Genomic DNA, 17,308 nt, shown 5'->3' with positions numbered 1-17,308 from the left:
CATAAGACATTTTCTTTTCCAGAGTGAGATAGAGGCAATTCAATGAAATAATGATACACGTTCTCTCCCACAACTGTGCAATAGATACGGTATCTCATTTTAAAAAATGCAAGATGTTATTTTGTTTCATAAAACTTTCCAGAATAAAAATGTGACTACCATGTAACCATGCATTAAAATCGTATTATAATTATATATTAGGAAACCAACTGAAAGGCACAATGAGAACTCATAATTACTTTCAATTTCTCCATCGAGTCCCTGGAGAAGGTTTTACAAGCTGCATCAATTTCTTTTCCTATGACACCAAGAATGGATTCCTGTTCAGTCTCCAGGCAAAGAAGTTGATCCTTGAGCTGCAATCTGGCCTCTTCCATCCTCCTTAAGTACTCTTCTTCATTGCTTATATGCTTTTCCTAAAACATGGATAAGAAATAAAAACAGAATTAAGTAATGGCAAGAAACGCTTGCAATACCTGTGTAGCCAACTCAAAGGAGTGTGTAAGGAACCACATCTGACTTTGTCAGTCTCTTTACTAAAAACATTTTGCCTACTCATCAGCTGAGGTCAAGTTACAGAGAATTCAGAAGAAGGGCATTGAGGAAACTGGGTGAGTGGATACTTGGCAAAGAAAATTAAAGTAATTCTGTAACCAAAAGAAAAAGAAGTTTAAAGAAATCCTTCACATTTTAGTAACATAATGCCATTAACAGATTGCAGAGTAACAGCTGACGCCACAAACGGACTTGGAGCTTTCAGTAAATATTAGCAAAACGCTAGAAAAGTAAAATATAAAATAAGATTGTTAGTATCTTCATTTCAGAAAAAAAAATGTTACTACCTTATCTCATCAAAACATAGATTTTAAAAAGGCTAAGTTTTCAAATACAGTCATACTTCATAAATGCTTTGAGTCATGTAAATTTGATCAAAGCAAGAGAGGTACTTCTCAAAAGTAAGCAAAAATATTTAATGAGAAGAGATTTCTAAGCATCATTTAGGAGATTACAAAGACTTGGGGGCCCCCTCTAGGCAAAGCAAGTCCCAATCATTACGGCTTCACAATTTCATTACTAGAAAAATTCAAGTGGTGTTGCACACACCTGAAGGAAGGTCACAAAATCACTAGAATGTAGTGTAAACAGTGGCCCAAAAAGTCATGGTGGCTGGCCAGCTTTGCTTTCACTCATTACACAGCGACCTCATCATCTTTACCTACCCTAGCAAATACAACATAAGCAAGGAGATGATGTGGCTAAAAAATCCAGCTTGAAGTTAAAAGAACAAAGAGATGTGCTCAATGAAAATTCATCACAAGAGGAAAAGATAGCATTTTAGCAGAATCACCCAACATTTCCTTTCAATTCAAATTACTTTTGCAAAATAAATGAAACCCTCTGCCCACAAGAAGAGAGTCCTCGCACAACCTGTCTTCTGCCCTTCTGTCCAGCATCGCCTCCCTCCTTCCCACTCTCTCTGACTGCAACTACTTGCAGCTTCTCCGACATGCCTGTGTACGTCTCCCCACCCCCATCTGATGTGTACGACTCTGCCTGAAGCTGTGCTATTTGAAAATGGGGCCAGTAGCTCAGAGGCGGCATTTATCCTGATGACTACATCCTCCTGGTCTGTAGCTCAGCTTTGTAAACTTAGGGACTGGATTTTCTTTTCTTTTTGGTACTCTGAGTGGAGCCATCTTTCAGCAATAGAGGAACATTAAGCTCACGAGAGACTAATGTACAAACTAGAATGTCACTCAATTAACTACATCAGCTTACAATAAGAACCCTAACTGCCATGCAGATCAGAATGTTCGTGTCAGCATAACCAGTATATGTTCTCCCTGCAGACCAATCTGGATGGGAAGGCAAATTATAATCAGAATGTTGCTTAATTAATAGGAAATTGTAGCGAGGGGAGTTTGTTTTATGAAACAATTCACAAATGGTATCACGTTAACGGCAGCCTGGCGTGTCCATCTACACATCAGAGATGTACAAACCACAAAAACGAGTGTTCCATTCTCCTGGGTGGTGTTTGGATGCAGACTGCTGAAGTACATCTCCCTAACTTTCTCCTTTGTTCACGTTGTTTCTGCCCTCCTACCATTCAGTTTCTCTCCCGCCTGATTGATACTGCATCTCTTTAGATACACTGCTATCTTCACAGTCTTGCTTTCATCTAAGAGGCTTTCTGAAAAATTAACACCCAGGCTCTGAACAATACGTGATGACTTTCAAGCTTACTTACTACAAAGCAACCTTACTGCCAAGTCCCTGTGTGAAGGTATTTGCCTCTGTACTGTTGCTACGTACCGACCACCTACACTTCATATCCTTCTAAGCTTATCCTCCAAGATCTAGTCTCCTTTCTTTACTGAGTGCCCAATGCAGAATGTTCCCAGAGCATATTACACATGTCACAGTTTTTTAAAAATGTATCAAGCTGTAATATAATTGTTTGTGTGCAAGCCTCCCTCAATAAACTGCTAATTTGGGGAGACAACAAAACATGTTTACAATCATCTTTTAAACTCTCCAACTTTGCTGAAGAAATGATTTAATATTTTTTGAAGACTCAGATTCAACACCAGAAAGATCATTTCATCATGCAGACCTACATGTACTCAGAGGCTACTGAGGTGTGCTAGGAAGTTCTTTTTATGCATTCATAAACCTCCAGACTGCTGCTATATTCTCACTGGTGTGACATTAATAAAGAAAATACTCTATCAGGGGTTACTGAGGCACCTGGAGGACACCTGTTGATATTCTAAACCCAAGCAATTAACAATGATATTCTAACTCTTCCTTCTTTTCTCATTTCCCTCAGATCTGGCTTTCCTCTATCCACTATCACTTTTCTGTGCTCCCTATCACTTGACTTATCAATAAGAAGACAAAACTATTTCTGTATTTTGATATTCCTGAAAATGTTAACATTGTCAGAAAAGGCTCCATAAATTCAATCTCTGTAGCAAAGACTGAAAACTTCATCATCCACTTCATTATTTTTGGTGAGACCACATGCTACGTCCAACCTCCCTTTGAAGTAAAACTCACAAAACGATGAACTCACATGGACCTTTTAGATCAGTAAGTCAAATTACCTATTATTCTTTCAGGAATCCCTTCTCTGACATTTCTGACAAATGGTCATCGAAGCCCTATGTGACCAGCCCTAGATTCCAAGAATAGGATACTTGACAAAACTGTCACATCTTTCCATTAGTCTAAGCGCTGTACTTAAGAATTAAATAAAGGAACCCTATACCCTTACTAAGTTACATTCCAGGTAAATCCATGTTCTTTTATTTAACTCAATTTCAGGCACTCCACCCACATGCCCTCTAAGACCTTAAATCTAAAAGTTAAGTAAGCTCTTCTACTCTGTACTTAAGGAATTGTAATTTGATTTATTCACTCATTCAACAAATTTTTATGGAAGGCCTACTATGGTGAGATGTTCTCCTGAGTACTAGGGACAGAGTGAATCAGATAAGGCTCCTGTCCTCATATAACCAAAAGATTCTGTGTCTCCCTCTCTCTCTCTGCCCCTCCCCTGCTCATGCTCTGTCTCTCCCTGTTTCTCAAAAATAAATAAACATTAAAGAAAAAAATTTTTAAATGCCAGATAAGTTGAAGGGTGCCTGGGTGGCTCAGGCAGTTAAGCATCTGACTCTTGATCTCAGCTCAGGTCATGATCTCAAGGTTTGTGAGTTGAAGCCCTGCATCAGGCTCGTGCTATCAGCAGAGAGCCTGCTTGGGATTCTGTCTCTACTTCTCTCTACCCCTCCCATGCTGTGCTGTCTCAAAATAAACTAAAAAAAAAGTTTAAAAAAAAGTTTAAAAAAAAAGAAAGAATACAAAAAATACTTCTGAATGGACATTATTACAAATGAAATACACGACATACTGGAAAATTCAGAATAGAGCACAAAAGGAGAAGGAGAAGGAGAAGGAGGAGAAGGAGAAGGAGAAGGAGGAGGAGGAGGAGGAGGAGGAGGAGGAGGAGGAGAAGGAGAAGGAGGAGAAGGAGAAGGAGGAGGAGGAGGAGGAGGAGGAGGAGGAGGAGGAGAAGGAGGAGGAGGAGAAGGAGAAGGAGGAGGAGGAGGAGGAGAAGGAGGAGGAGGAGGAGGAGGAGGAGGAGGAGGAGGAGGGAAAGGAGGAGGAGGAGAAGGAGAAGTGTCTGACTTCAGCTCAGGTCATAGTCTTGGGGTTCGACGGAGGAGGAGGAGGAGGAGGAGGAGAAGGAGGAGGAGGAGGAGGAGAAGGAGGAGGAGGAGGAAAAGGAGGAGGAGGAGAAGGAGAAGGAGGAGGAGGAGGAGAAGGAGGAGGAGGAGGAGAAGGAGGAAGAGAAGTTTATATATTTTATATATAAATATATAAAAACCTAAAAAGTTTTTTTTTTATTTTTTTTAATGTTTATTTACTTTTGAGAGAGAGAAAGAGAGAGAGGAAGGGCCAGAGAAAGAGGGAGACACAGAATCCGAAACAGGCTCCAGGCTCTGAGATGTCAGCACAGAGCCCGACGCAGGGCTCGAACCCATGAACCGCGAGATCATGACCTGAGCCGAAGTCAGACGTCCAACCGACTGAGCCACCCAGGCGCCCCTGCCTAAAAAGTTTTGAGAAAGAATATTTGTGTAACTCAAGATAACTGTTACGCCTAAGCCTTAAATTCAGGACACTGGCATTACAAGGCAAATTATGAAACTATCCTGAACAAAAATTGGATCTGTCTGGAAGCCATTTATCTAACTCTCTAAAGAAAGCTCATATTACTTATGCCAACAGAGTTGACTCAGCTGCAAGGAAGTTAAGTTACAATGAAATGCCAACCAAGGCAGAAACTTCAGCACAACTAAAAGAGAAGGATCTACCATAGATATTACAGGGTATCTGAAAAGACTTTAATCTGGAAAACTACCACACTGCAGTTCAAACTGTCTTGCAAAACAGCAAGAAAATAAATAAAGAAAACATTAAGTATTGGCCACACCATAACAACTTTCTACAAACTTATTTCTGGAAAATACAAGATCTTTATATGATGGTGCATTTCTTAAATTCAAAGTACGGCTATATATTAAATGTTTAGATTGGTATCAAAAAATACGCAAAAAAATAAAACAAAGCAACACTTCCACAATCAACAATTCAGATCAGTTTTTAAAAGTCTCCATGGATCTAACCTATGTAAATCTTTTGTCCTCAGTGAACCCAACACTACTCAGGAATAAAGAGGACAAGGGAAGGTCATAAACTGAATTTTTTACTTCCTATAGAAGTGCAGTAACATGAGGAACCTCCCTCCTCACCCACATGGATATTATAACAACAGATAACTGAGCTCTTAGGAATAATAGGAATGTCTACCCCTTCTCTATGCTCCCAAGGCACTTTACACAAGCTTCCCCTAGAGTTCTTACTATTTGAGTGTCTTTTATGTCTGTCTCCCCACCAGACTGTGAGTTCCTGTTGGGTAGAGATCTTATTCTTTATTTAAACATCCCAGTACCTAGTAGTGTGTCACACAGCAGTCAATCGATAAATCTTTCTGAAACATATATATTCTCCTACGTTCCATTCATCCTGTGAGCATTTGTGTGTGTGTGTATTCTCTATGCGCTAGGCAGAACAGACCCCACTATATGATAATGAAAAAAAAACAGAACCTCTGAACTCAAGTGACTGCTTGTGTTTCTGTAAGTTTATTTTTCAATAAATTAATTAGTAAATTCATTGAAGGCAATCATCTTGTCAATTACAGGTTATTGTAACCATCAAGGCAAGGTGATGTCACAAAAGTGAGAGCACTGCCTTGTGGTGTGAAGCTATCAGATGCAGAGTAAGTTTTAAGGGTAGAATCAATAAGGTCTGCTGACAAATTAAGTACGGATCCATATGTGAGAGAATGAGATGATTCTTTACATGTATTTAAAAAGCAAAAGAACATTGTAATTCCTACTAGAAGATTGGTTTCCTAAAGTAAAATTGCTCCTATTTTGTGGGTTAGATATACTCTCTTCTCCTCTGTAAGCAGATGCTTTACACTATTTCCTTCAAAGCAAGGGAAGAAGTTAGGATTAATAGCATACTAAGAATAAGAACTGAGAGCATTAGTAAAACAGTAGAGCTAACTGAAAAAAAGGAAGGCATAATTAGAACACTGGATATATGATTTGATGCACATTAAAATTTGAGTATGAAAGACTTTCCAATCCATAGCCTAGTCTTAAGCAGGCATAGGAAAGTTATCTATAAAACAGAAACCAAAAAATGGAAATTCAGATTTAAACTTCTAACCCCACTTAAGGAAATTATTCTTGCCTCGGGCTTTTTAAGTATCTTTTTCTAGGGGAATATTGAGCAATACAAAGATCATTGGCAGCATAATCAGAAAGGTGTCAGGATATGTACTGGATACATTCCTAGAAATTAATATTCAAAGTTGGAAACAAAAATACCACTGAAGGCTATTTTATGCATTCATTAAGTTTTAGGACCATTTTGCAATCATTACGTATTTCTCTTAAGTCAAATGCTGGGAAACAGAAATAACGTTAGTTATTTAAAATCAGCCACTTTTGATGCATTTCTATTTCTGAAACAAAATATGGACAAGGAAACAAACAACTAGAGTTTCAAATTATGCATTTGGAACGAACATTGTTTAATTTTCAAAAGAAAAAAATGCATCATTCATCACCAGACAAATGTTTATAAGCTTACAGTGTCTTTAAAAACCATCAGGATTTCTTCTCCTTTTTTTTTATTTCTTAAAAGATGCTTAAGCATGCATTTATTCTTATGAAAGAATATGGGGGAAAAGTTTAAAAACAAATTTCTAAATAATATAACTTATGTAAGCAATGAGTACCTCCTGTTTGTTTTTGTTCCTAAAATTAACAGAATATTACTTGTTCAACATTAAATGACAAAACAGATTGAGTCATTTTAAATTGTGATTAAAAAAAAAAAAAGAAAGAAAGAAACCTCAATGAAAACAAACCTGGACATTCATTTTATGTTTCCTTTTAGGGTCTACCAAAGCAAGCAGGCTAGGCCTGCTTAACTTCCAACAAAGCACTGAAACAGATATAATATAGAACTTTTCCCCTTGGCTTTCCACACCACAACCATGTGTACCATTATTTAGCCTAATTCCTACACTATGGGTATCACTCACAATTTCAAAATTAAATGAAATCAAACTAACAGTACAGGATTTTAAAGGATAGTGTCCAACAAGACTACTTTCCTCTCAAGCCCCTGTAGTTATCAACCACTCAATGAATTAAGGATTAAATGGCAGGCCTCTCAATCAAGTCCAAATCAGGAATGATAAAGATGCAAACTCTGACTTCACTCATTACCTTTATTTAAAGTGGACCTCCTTGATTGCAAATGCTTAGTGGAAAAGTCACTGCCAATGGAACAGAGTTTGAAAATGGCTTCTCCATACCTACGTTCCATTTTGGAAAGTAGAGAGCAAATGTACTTCTATACAACTTTTACTTCTTGCCCCATCCTCTGCCACAGCTGCATGTGTAACTGCCCCCCAACCCAGTCAATGCATAGTCATGTCACCTTTGCATTTTAAACTTGCTTCTTAAAATCTGGCATAGTATTTCATACATGGTAAGCAGTCTTATGCTTCAGCCAATTCTCTGTAAAAGTCAAGGACTACTCTGGACTTAATGACTATAAGTGGTTCAATTAAAATCACTTTATAAATGACATATACAAAATTTATCATTTTACCTTTAATTTGACCATCTTATTATTTTTGTTTTTTTGTTTTTTTTTTTAAGATGACAGCAATCTCAAAGGAAATTACTTGTAACATCGTAGTCAGTGTTTATTTAGAGTATCTGCTTTAAATTTGCCTCCAAATTAATATGTGGTAGCTACAGCTTTATCCTACTTACACTTTTAAAATAGATGAAACACCAAAGAAAAAGTCTGCTTAAAAATGACCTAAAGTAAGTGAAAAAAGTCACAACTCATTTGCTTCTATTTCTTTTTGTACTGAAAAAAACACACACACACAAAAAAACAAAAAACAAATACACACACACACACACCACTGAAATCGGAGAACTGTGCCTGCTACGATCTGAGTTTTTAGTAAAAGAAAATACAGAAATGTGATTTTGCAAAGTAGTGAATATTTTATAGAATAGGCATCTGACAATCATATGTATTTTTCCACATCATGAAAAGTAGCAGTCCTTAACAGATGGTCAAATGAGAACTGAAACACAAAATTAAACAACATTGATTCATATTTTCTTGCCATGGATATATTGTATGTCACAATATCAGGTTTTAATCTGATTTTTCTAACAAAATCTGATGACTCCTTTTCCAAAATTGGTGTAAAGCTAAAAAAATAAAAGAGTATATGGTAATCTGTTGAATATAATAACCCTAAATTTAAATTCAACACTATGAGTTCAATGAAAAGATACAAATGTGAGTCATTTTACTGGCAGTAAATAAAGGGAAAAAATACAAGGAATTTTTGCTCATATCCTGATTCCACCACAAGCTGTGCAATGTTGGGCAAGTCACTATATTACACTCTTAACCTCAGTCTCCACCATCTGTAAAAATGGGTATCATGATTACATTTGCAAATGAGAATTGTAATTACCATTTTTCAAAGATCCACATTTTGTATAAGAAAACTATCTCCTAAATGTTTTAATCCGATATAATCATAGCTTTAAAATATGTTGCTAGGTGTCGCTTCACAAATAACTTGAATAAAGCATTTTGTGGGAAGGAACAAAAATGCATTTCTATGAATCCTGATCTACTCAACAACTTAGGTTCCTATGAACTGCCTTGGATGTCGCACCATCTGTGGCTTTAACGTGCTCCTAAATGTTTCATCAAGGATTCTCATTTCCTGAAAGAATAACAGAGAAAAAAAGTCCTCTAAAGAGAATTCAGTATACTACAGAAATAAGCAAGAATTATATGAGATAACTAAACATCCCAAATAACCTACATAATCAATATAGTAGGTCCTATAAATTCTGATACAATAGAGAGAATAGGATTGGTAAACCTGATTCCTATTTCCATTTCTACAATGGACAGCTGAGAACACTTGGGCAAGTCAATTAACTCTTTAGGTCAGAACTGCCTCATCTATAAAAGGGGGGAGAATGGGGAGGTTGGTACTGTTCAAGGCTCTTTCATACTTTAGAATTACACTGGTGCCAAATGTTTTGGGAACCACCACCTCTGCACAATATTACAGTGCGATCTTGTAAATCTGAGACAATGTTTATTAAAAAAAATCAAAATCTAGCATACAGATATGGGGCAGAAAAACAAACTACTGAAAAATCTTCCAACGTTGCCATGGCTAGCTATAATCACAAGGTATATGTATCCATGTGACAGCATCTCCAGTAACAGAGGAAGTTCTACATGCGGTTGTGTTTAGGGGTGGATTAAAGGAGAAAGCAAAATGAAGACAGTAAATACCTTTCTCTTCTAGGTTTGAATATCTAGAAGCAAGAAGCATATTTGCATAATTCTGCTTAGAATTAAATCAGTAAAAAATACAAATGAAATATCCAAATACGGAAAGTACTAGATTATTTGGATAGAAATTACTTGATCTATAATTTTAAAATAGAAAAAACAGTAATGTAATCAACAACAAAAGAATGCCACGTTCACCAGATAAAATACTGGGCGTTAAATAAACAATTAAAAAAAATTTTTTTTTCTTAACATCTATTTATTATTGAGAGACAGAGCATGAGAGGGGCAAAGAGAGGAGGAGGCACAGAATCTGAAGCAGGCTCCAGGCTCTGAGCTGTCAGCACAGAGCCCGATGCAGGGCTCAAACTCACAAACTGAGAGATCATGACCTGAGCCGAGGGCAGATGCTCAACCAACTGAGCCACCCATGGCGCCCCAAATAAACTTGATTTTGAAAAATGTTCAATGACATGCAAATTCAGACTATGAAGCTGTGCATGGCAAATGATCCCAAATGGGACCTGAGTATCTGTGTGTATAGAAAAGAACCCTGAAAAGAATTTCACCAAAAACTGAATGTAGGAAAGTTAGGTGGTGAGATTATAGGTGAGTTTTTAAACCTTCCCTATAAAGTACCCTGCATTTTCCACAATGAAAATTTGCTTTATAAGTTTTTAAATTTTTAATTAAAAAATTTTTTTTAATATTTATTTTTGAGAGAGAGAGAGAGAGAGACAGACAGACAGACAGACAGACAGCACAAGTGAGGGAGGAGCAGGGAGAGAGGGAGACACAGAATCTGAAACAGGCTCCAGGCTCTGAGCTGTCAACACAGAGCCTGATGCAGGGCTTGAACTCACGAACTCTGAGATGACATGAGCCGAAGTCAGACACTTAACCCACTGAGTCCCTGTTTTCATACTTTTTAAGTGTTCCCTTATAAAGAACAATATATTTTCTAAACCTATAATTTCAGAATTTATAAAAATGAATATCCCCAATTAAATTATTTCCCTAATTCCTGAAAATTAATGTCTTCATTATGTCTGCATTGGACATAGGAAAACATCTCAGAATATTATTCACATTTTTATAGCATTTTTTGCATTGCTTATAAATGTATCTGAATAAAATATTTTATATATATTTTCATAAAACAGTCATTCTTCTAAAACATAAGGTTCAAGATAATACACATAGTATGAACAGAATAATCTACAAAATAATATTCTCCCAATTTTTTTAGACACCAGTTATGTCTCAAACATTATGTAAATATGTTCAAAATTGAAAACAATGTTTAATACTTACACTACAAAATTATTTGAAAAGCTCCACAAAAATGACCATTAATAATCATTAATAAACTCATACTTTAATAATTTTTTTAGGTTGGATCAGATATAGGTCTGTATAGATAAAACATTTAAAACCTTCACTATACAAATTTTGATGTTGACCTGCTGAGCAAAAATGACTTAATTATACATGAACTCTTTTGATGAGTTAGATTTCAGGGAAACTAATAAAAATAGATTTCTGATAAAATAAACAACATTATGAGTTTCCAGGTAAAACCAGAAAAATAAAAAGATTAATATTAATATCCTTTTAGAACAAAAGAAATCAAATACTTTCTTTTAAAATTTTAAGCAAAAGGAATAATAAATTTCAATGACACTATAGATGGAGAAAAAGTTCTATCTCTAACACTTCATGAGAGCTTTTTCCCTGGTAAGAAGCTCATAATAAAGTTTTAAATGCATACGTAAAAATTCTGTGGTTGCATAATACTTGTTCTCTTTGTCATGTAAAATTGAAAAATAACATTTGATGTTAAAGCAAAATCAGATGTTGGAAAAAAATGCATTTTATTACCACATATCACCACTGAGTGCACTAGGAAAATATGCTAACGTTAGTTATTCTGTGCATATATACTAACAGCAATCTTCTCCTGATCGCCTGATTAAGGCTGCTGATGCTAATGCTTTATATGAATTTTGATGAAATTTTAACATTTCTTAGCTTACCAAGTAAGAACATGACAAAAAACAAAGACCTAAAGTATGCAGTCAAAATGGTAGCAAGACATTTAAAAAAGAAGGAAGTATGCTGCACCAGGGTGGCTCAGTAGCATAAGTGGCCGACTTGGGCTCAGGTCGTGATCTCATGGTTCGTGAGGTCGAGCCCTGCATCAGGCTCTCCACTGCCAGTGCAGAGCCCGCTTCAGATCCTCTGTCTCCCTCTCTCTCTGCCCCTCCCCGGCTCACACTCGCTCTCTCTAAAATAAATAAACACTTAAAAAAAAAAAAAAAAGAGGGGAAGTGTGTATTAACGCCATAAGACGGGCATGCAAGAATAATGCTGTGTTAGGCAAACAAGAAAGGCTTCCCCTTTGATTGCAGAAAAACCACATTTGAAACCTCTTCAATGCATAAGGCCACATTTACCAAGTTCACTTGCACTGCTCACATAGTAATCTTTGGGCTACAAGTCACAGGGCCTTTTTTTTTTTTTTTCCACTGAAAATGTATTTTCATCTTTTCTTGTTTTTACCTTCTGCAGTCTGGCCACAACACACACACACACACACACACACACACACACACACACACACATATATACCCATAGGTTATCCATATTTTTTATCTGTTACATACATGTATAAGCATGTATGTGTGTATACACACACACCTCTTTACCCACAATTTACTTATAAATTATCTACTGTGTACCTGGCTCTATGCCTGATCTCTTGGAGATGGAAAAACAATCAAGATTTGATTCCTGTCCTCCAATAGAAAACATATTATAATACCTCCCACCTGTTTGGTTTGCTTAACACACGTGCCTTCAGTATCACTTGCTGATAGAACTGCCAGGTCTTTTCACGAGGGAGCCTCCTTTTGGGGGCCATGTGTCTCAAGTGACTCAACGCAGTCTCATTCTAAACTTCCAACCTGCATAGTTGTGCAATAATTTTTATTCCCAGTTCCCTGGCCCCTCACTGCCTAACACATTATTAGACTAACCACAGGCAGTCAATCAATACTTGCTGATTGGTTGATTGTTTGGTTGAACCACTAATCAGCAATATCTGGAAACACAACAATAACAAAATAATGGCATCTACTAATTGACACTACTAATAGCTTATTAGATATCAGTTACTCTGCCAAGCACTTTATATACATTTTCACATTTAATTGTATAATAGAATTACTTTCACATCCAATTCTATCATCTTTTCAAAGATGATAAAACAGGCTTTGAGTTTTAAGCAACTTGCCCAAAGACATACAGCTAGAAAATGATTGACACTCAACGTTCTGCCCATAGCCACTAATACTATTATCACCTCTCAGCCCTATTTATAGATGGCTTAACGCAACAAAAGATATTTATTTTGAGGCGGGGGTGCAGAGAGACAGAAAGAGAGAGGGGGTGGGGATGGAGAGAGAGAGAATCCCAAGCAAGCTCCACACTGTCAGTGCAGAGCCCAATGGGGGACTCAAACTCACTGTGAGACCATGACCTGAGCTGAAAACAAGAATCAGACACTCAAAACAACTGAGCCACCCAGATGCCCTGACCCAACAAAATTTTGATTCATATGTAGCCATATACTAAGGCATGAGTCAACATAAACAGCTAAGTCAACCAAAAGTATATAACCACACACACAAAAAGGATATTAAAGAAAAGCAAGCATATAAGGTATATATATATTTATGTAGGTGTGTTTAAGACTATTGTATCTTTAAGATCATTCTCCAGTTTAGACTCAGGAGATATCTTTTCTCTGCATTAGTACCCAATGTCAAGACTCAACAATACAGTTTTAACAACTGAAAGGGATTTAGTTTTTCACAATCCAGTCATAAGCATTCAGTTGCAGACCTGTGTCTTATCTACATCCAACCCTCACCACCCGGCACAAGGCCTGCCACATACTGGATGCTCAATACATAGCAATGGAATACAGTCAATAATTCTTGAAACTCTGTCCTAAGGTAAATGCTCCATTTATCTGAATGCCTGAGAACATATATATCTAGAACATCATGAACAGAATCAGTGAAGAAATATTTAAGCAGAACAAGATAAACTTACATTCCAATATATGAAATTTGAACCACTATTTCTTAAATGTAAATAGGTAAATATAAAACATGTTAACACAATCTTCTGACTAGAATTTTAATTACAGAAAAGTTGGAATGTTTCGCATTATCTCCACAGCAACTACACCCTGGCAAGAGATACAGTAAATATGTGTGAACACTGGACACACTAAAACCAAAACATGACATAAGAACTAAATTGCAGCAGTTGTCAAGATTGTAGGCTTAAATTCAGCAACTTAATTTAGCACATTTAATCATAAACACCTAACTACTATCTTATTTCCTTGATTTTAAGAATTACTAGAAAGGTAAAAAAAAATGTGTGTGTGTGTGTGTGTGTACAAAATATAGGAATTTTGCAAAATACAAAAAAGAGGAAAAGATCAGTAAAGCATTAAGGAAGGTTTATGAAGCATTTTATGATATCCTACCCAGTGGTAGCACCTTCCTCACAGATGCTAGTAACCCTTATCAAGTACAGGATTCATTTGGCCCAGTTTATGCTGTCTTCTACTATCAGTATTTCAATGGTCATCTTTATTTACATTTGACTTCTATCACACTCAATTGCAAATCTTTTTTGGAAGCAGGTAGAAGAAAAATATTCTGTCTTCTATTTTTAGTTGACTTTTGCCTCAAAAGTAGTGACTCTCTAAAAGTCCTTCATATTCTACCCAATTCCTGTGTACAGCAGATACTCAAAATAAATTCACACATCTACTGAAAGGAAAGTGGTAAGCCTGCTAGGGATGTTCCAAGGTTACCAACCTTCTTAAGATTCCATCTCTACAAGTGCAAAAATGAGCATAATAGTATCTATTTCACAAAATTACCATGAGCATTAAAAGTGCCTATCATATAGCGTGCACTTAACTATTACAGGTTTTATTTTGAGCCTCAGTTTCCTCATAGGTTAAAAGGGATCAATAAAATCCAACCCAGAGTTGTGAGAACTGAATAAGGACACATATGTAAATAAACTGGCATAAATGCCTGACGTATAGCACGTCCTCAATAAACCAGAATTCCTTTCTTTGCTACCTTGCCTCTAAACTATTTTAAGACCCAGAAGAAACTTAAACATCTAATGTAGTAGAATGTTAACAGTCGGTTCAAAGAATAAAAATCCATCATTTTAATAAACTAACATTTTATTCTGGCACCAATACAATTTACCTATGAAAGACTACAATTAGCATTTATTAATACATAAAACGTATCCTAAGAAGAAATCCTAGAAGAAATTTGAATTTGTCTTTAAAACGAGCATTTGTTCATATTTTTACCTTTTCTTCTAGCTGGTCCTTCAAACTCTGATATTTTAGCTTCAGTTTTTTGTTCTCCTGTTCATTCTGGGTTAATTCCTCTGTCAGCCTGTCACACTGTGATTTCAACTTCTCTAGCTGACAACGATGGACTTTAGCCGTATTCTTATCTTCTATGCTTTCTGCCTGAGAAAAAGAGAAGAAAAGAGAAAGTCCACTGGCCACAGGCAAATTGTACACCAAAAAAGTACACATTTGATCAGTGGGCAAAAATTTCAAGACTTTGCTCTATGCAGCTGTACAGAAACATACACACAAAGGAAATGCCCTTTGCGTTTATTCAATCACTCCTCAGCGCTCGCAGAGCACTTCCTCAGTGAAAGGTACCACACTAGGTGCGGAGATAATGAATACGAAGAGTAGAGGCATCAGACGCAGCTATCCGTTCCACAACAACGAATGAGGAGTGTTAATAAAGGCAGAAGCAGATACTGTGACAGCCCAGGGAGGGGACACCAACTCTGCTGAGGGCTTATGACAGAAGCGTCCCAAAAAGGAAATACTAAGACACAGTACTGACTGATCAGTTTCTTCATCTACGATCCTAGGTTTTGTGAAAGAATTATGTATTTTCAGTACCACAAAATTACCGAACCACCCTTGAGGCTAAAAGGATTATGAATCATGGCAGCCAAGCAACTACAAAAAATTTAACGTGAAAAGGAGTTTGCCAGTGATTGTTTCAGTACCAACAGCATAAGAAAGTACCTGGTATTTGCTCTTTTTTCTTTTTTTTTTTTTGGAATAAGCCAGAATCAAGTTTCAGAAAAAGTGAGAAATAATCTATTCCATGTATGGGATTCAATAAAGATTTGCCAGACATGTGAAACTTAAGATACCATTTTAAGTGTTATTTTAAATAAACATTTAACATTTTAAATGAATTTAAAAATAACAACAACGTACACACTTGCTATACGTCAGGCACTGCACTACTCTCAGACCTCTCTGCATAGTTTTCCCTCATTTGGTCCTCACAGGAACCCGACCAGGGAGGTACTATTTTACTGCCTCCTTTTTTGAAGCTGATGCCCAGAGACACTCATAACTTGGCCCAGGATATGTAATGAGTAACTGCAGAGCCAGGATGTGAACCCAAGAGTTCTCTCTAATGTCCATGCTTTCAACTACTCTGCTGCACTGCCTTTAAAAAGGTAAATTTGTCCTTTTTAAAAAACCAGCTGCATACACTTGTCAATGTTAACTGGTCATACCTACCAGTTACCAACAGGCTGTAAGCAACTACCTATGATCTGCTTAAAATATATTAACTCCTAAAATGTATGTTTCTTTTCTTTTTACAAGTGTATTATACATGTGTAATCAGGGATGTAGGAATTAGTTCATTGGAATCAATTTCCTGAAAGGAAGTTTTGTCAGCTTTCAACAAAATCTATATTATATTCACCTCACAAAATGCACCTAAGACTAGATGCCATTTTAAATTAACAAAAGAATTGATTTTTAATGAGGAATCCTGTTTTCACAACCCAAAAATAAAACTACAAAATAAAGTTTCTCATCAAGAAAATTGCTCAATTATGATTTTAAGTTTCAAGAGAACGCTCTGCCTTTTCTTTATGATCAGTGAAGTATACAAGGATCTTAGGTATACAAGGTTCCCCCTAAAGCCAACGGCAAGCTGGAGCTGGCTCAGGGAGCCTTAAGAACCAGCTGTGCCCATGTCTTCGCGACACTGTCCCTCTTCGGTGATATCTTCTTTCATAGTCTGAAATCAAATGATGTATTTATATAACACTAAACCCGACAAATCCTGTAAATCAGTGTTTCCCCCTGTACTCCCTGAGAGCCTATTTTGAAATATTTACCAGCACGCTAATGCCTAAATTTGACTATGAACTTACTTCTTGTTGCCATTTTATTATTACATTTACACTTCACTCTAAGGTTTACAAAGTGATATCACAAAAACCCTGTGATAAAGACATTACTAGTCCCATTTTATTGATGAGGTGCAAAAAGGTTAAGTAACTTGACCGAGGTCAAAAAGCCAGCAAGTAGCAAGAGTTCAAATCCTTGGTCTTTTGATTCCATAAAAAGGTTCTACCAAAATTTTTGTTGAAATCATAATGAGGTGATAACCCAATATCCTTCAAATATTAATAGTAGCTAGAGTATTTCATTAAAATATTTTACATTTAAATTTAAAAAAAGCGTAAGGGTAGTTCTAGATGGGGAAAATATATATTGTGAGAAAAAATATGGGTAACGTATAGGCATTTGTTAGACTCAGAAAACTAATAAAGGTGAAGCCAAAAGACAAAGAAATATAACATTTATAGAGCTACTTGTCCAAAGTCCTCCTGTACATAATTCAGTATA

The 17,308-nt window shown here is 36.4% G+C and overlaps 1 protein-coding gene across 1 annotated transcript in view; it reads right to left on the bottom strand.

Annotated features, from left to right (window-relative positions):
* CEP128 (centrosomal protein 128) overlaps nt 1-17,308 on the bottom strand; it is a 382,564-nt gene that overhangs the window by 235,091 nt on the left and 130,165 nt on the right. The window contains exons 15-16 of the mRNA XM_047080283.1: nt 14,927-15,091; nt 240-416 (exon numbers count right to left, since the gene is read on the bottom strand). Of these exons, the coding sequence (XP_046936239.1) occupies nt 240-416; nt 14,927-15,091 (342 nt within the window). The remainder of the gene's footprint in view (nt 1-239; nt 417-14,926; nt 15,092-17,308) is intronic.

The sequence above is a fragment of the Lynx rufus genome, unplaced genomic scaffold (assembly GCF_022079265.1).
Source record: "Lynx rufus isolate CCGP_SWC_20201006 ecotype Redwood Valley unplaced genomic scaffold, mLynRuf1.p SCAF_17, whole genome shotgun sequence".
NCBI classification, from domain to species: domain Eukaryota; kingdom Metazoa; phylum Chordata; class Mammalia; order Carnivora; family Felidae; genus Lynx; species Lynx rufus.
Note: the sequence above shows the minus strand (reverse complement) of the source record. Positions and strands in the feature narration are given on the sequence as shown.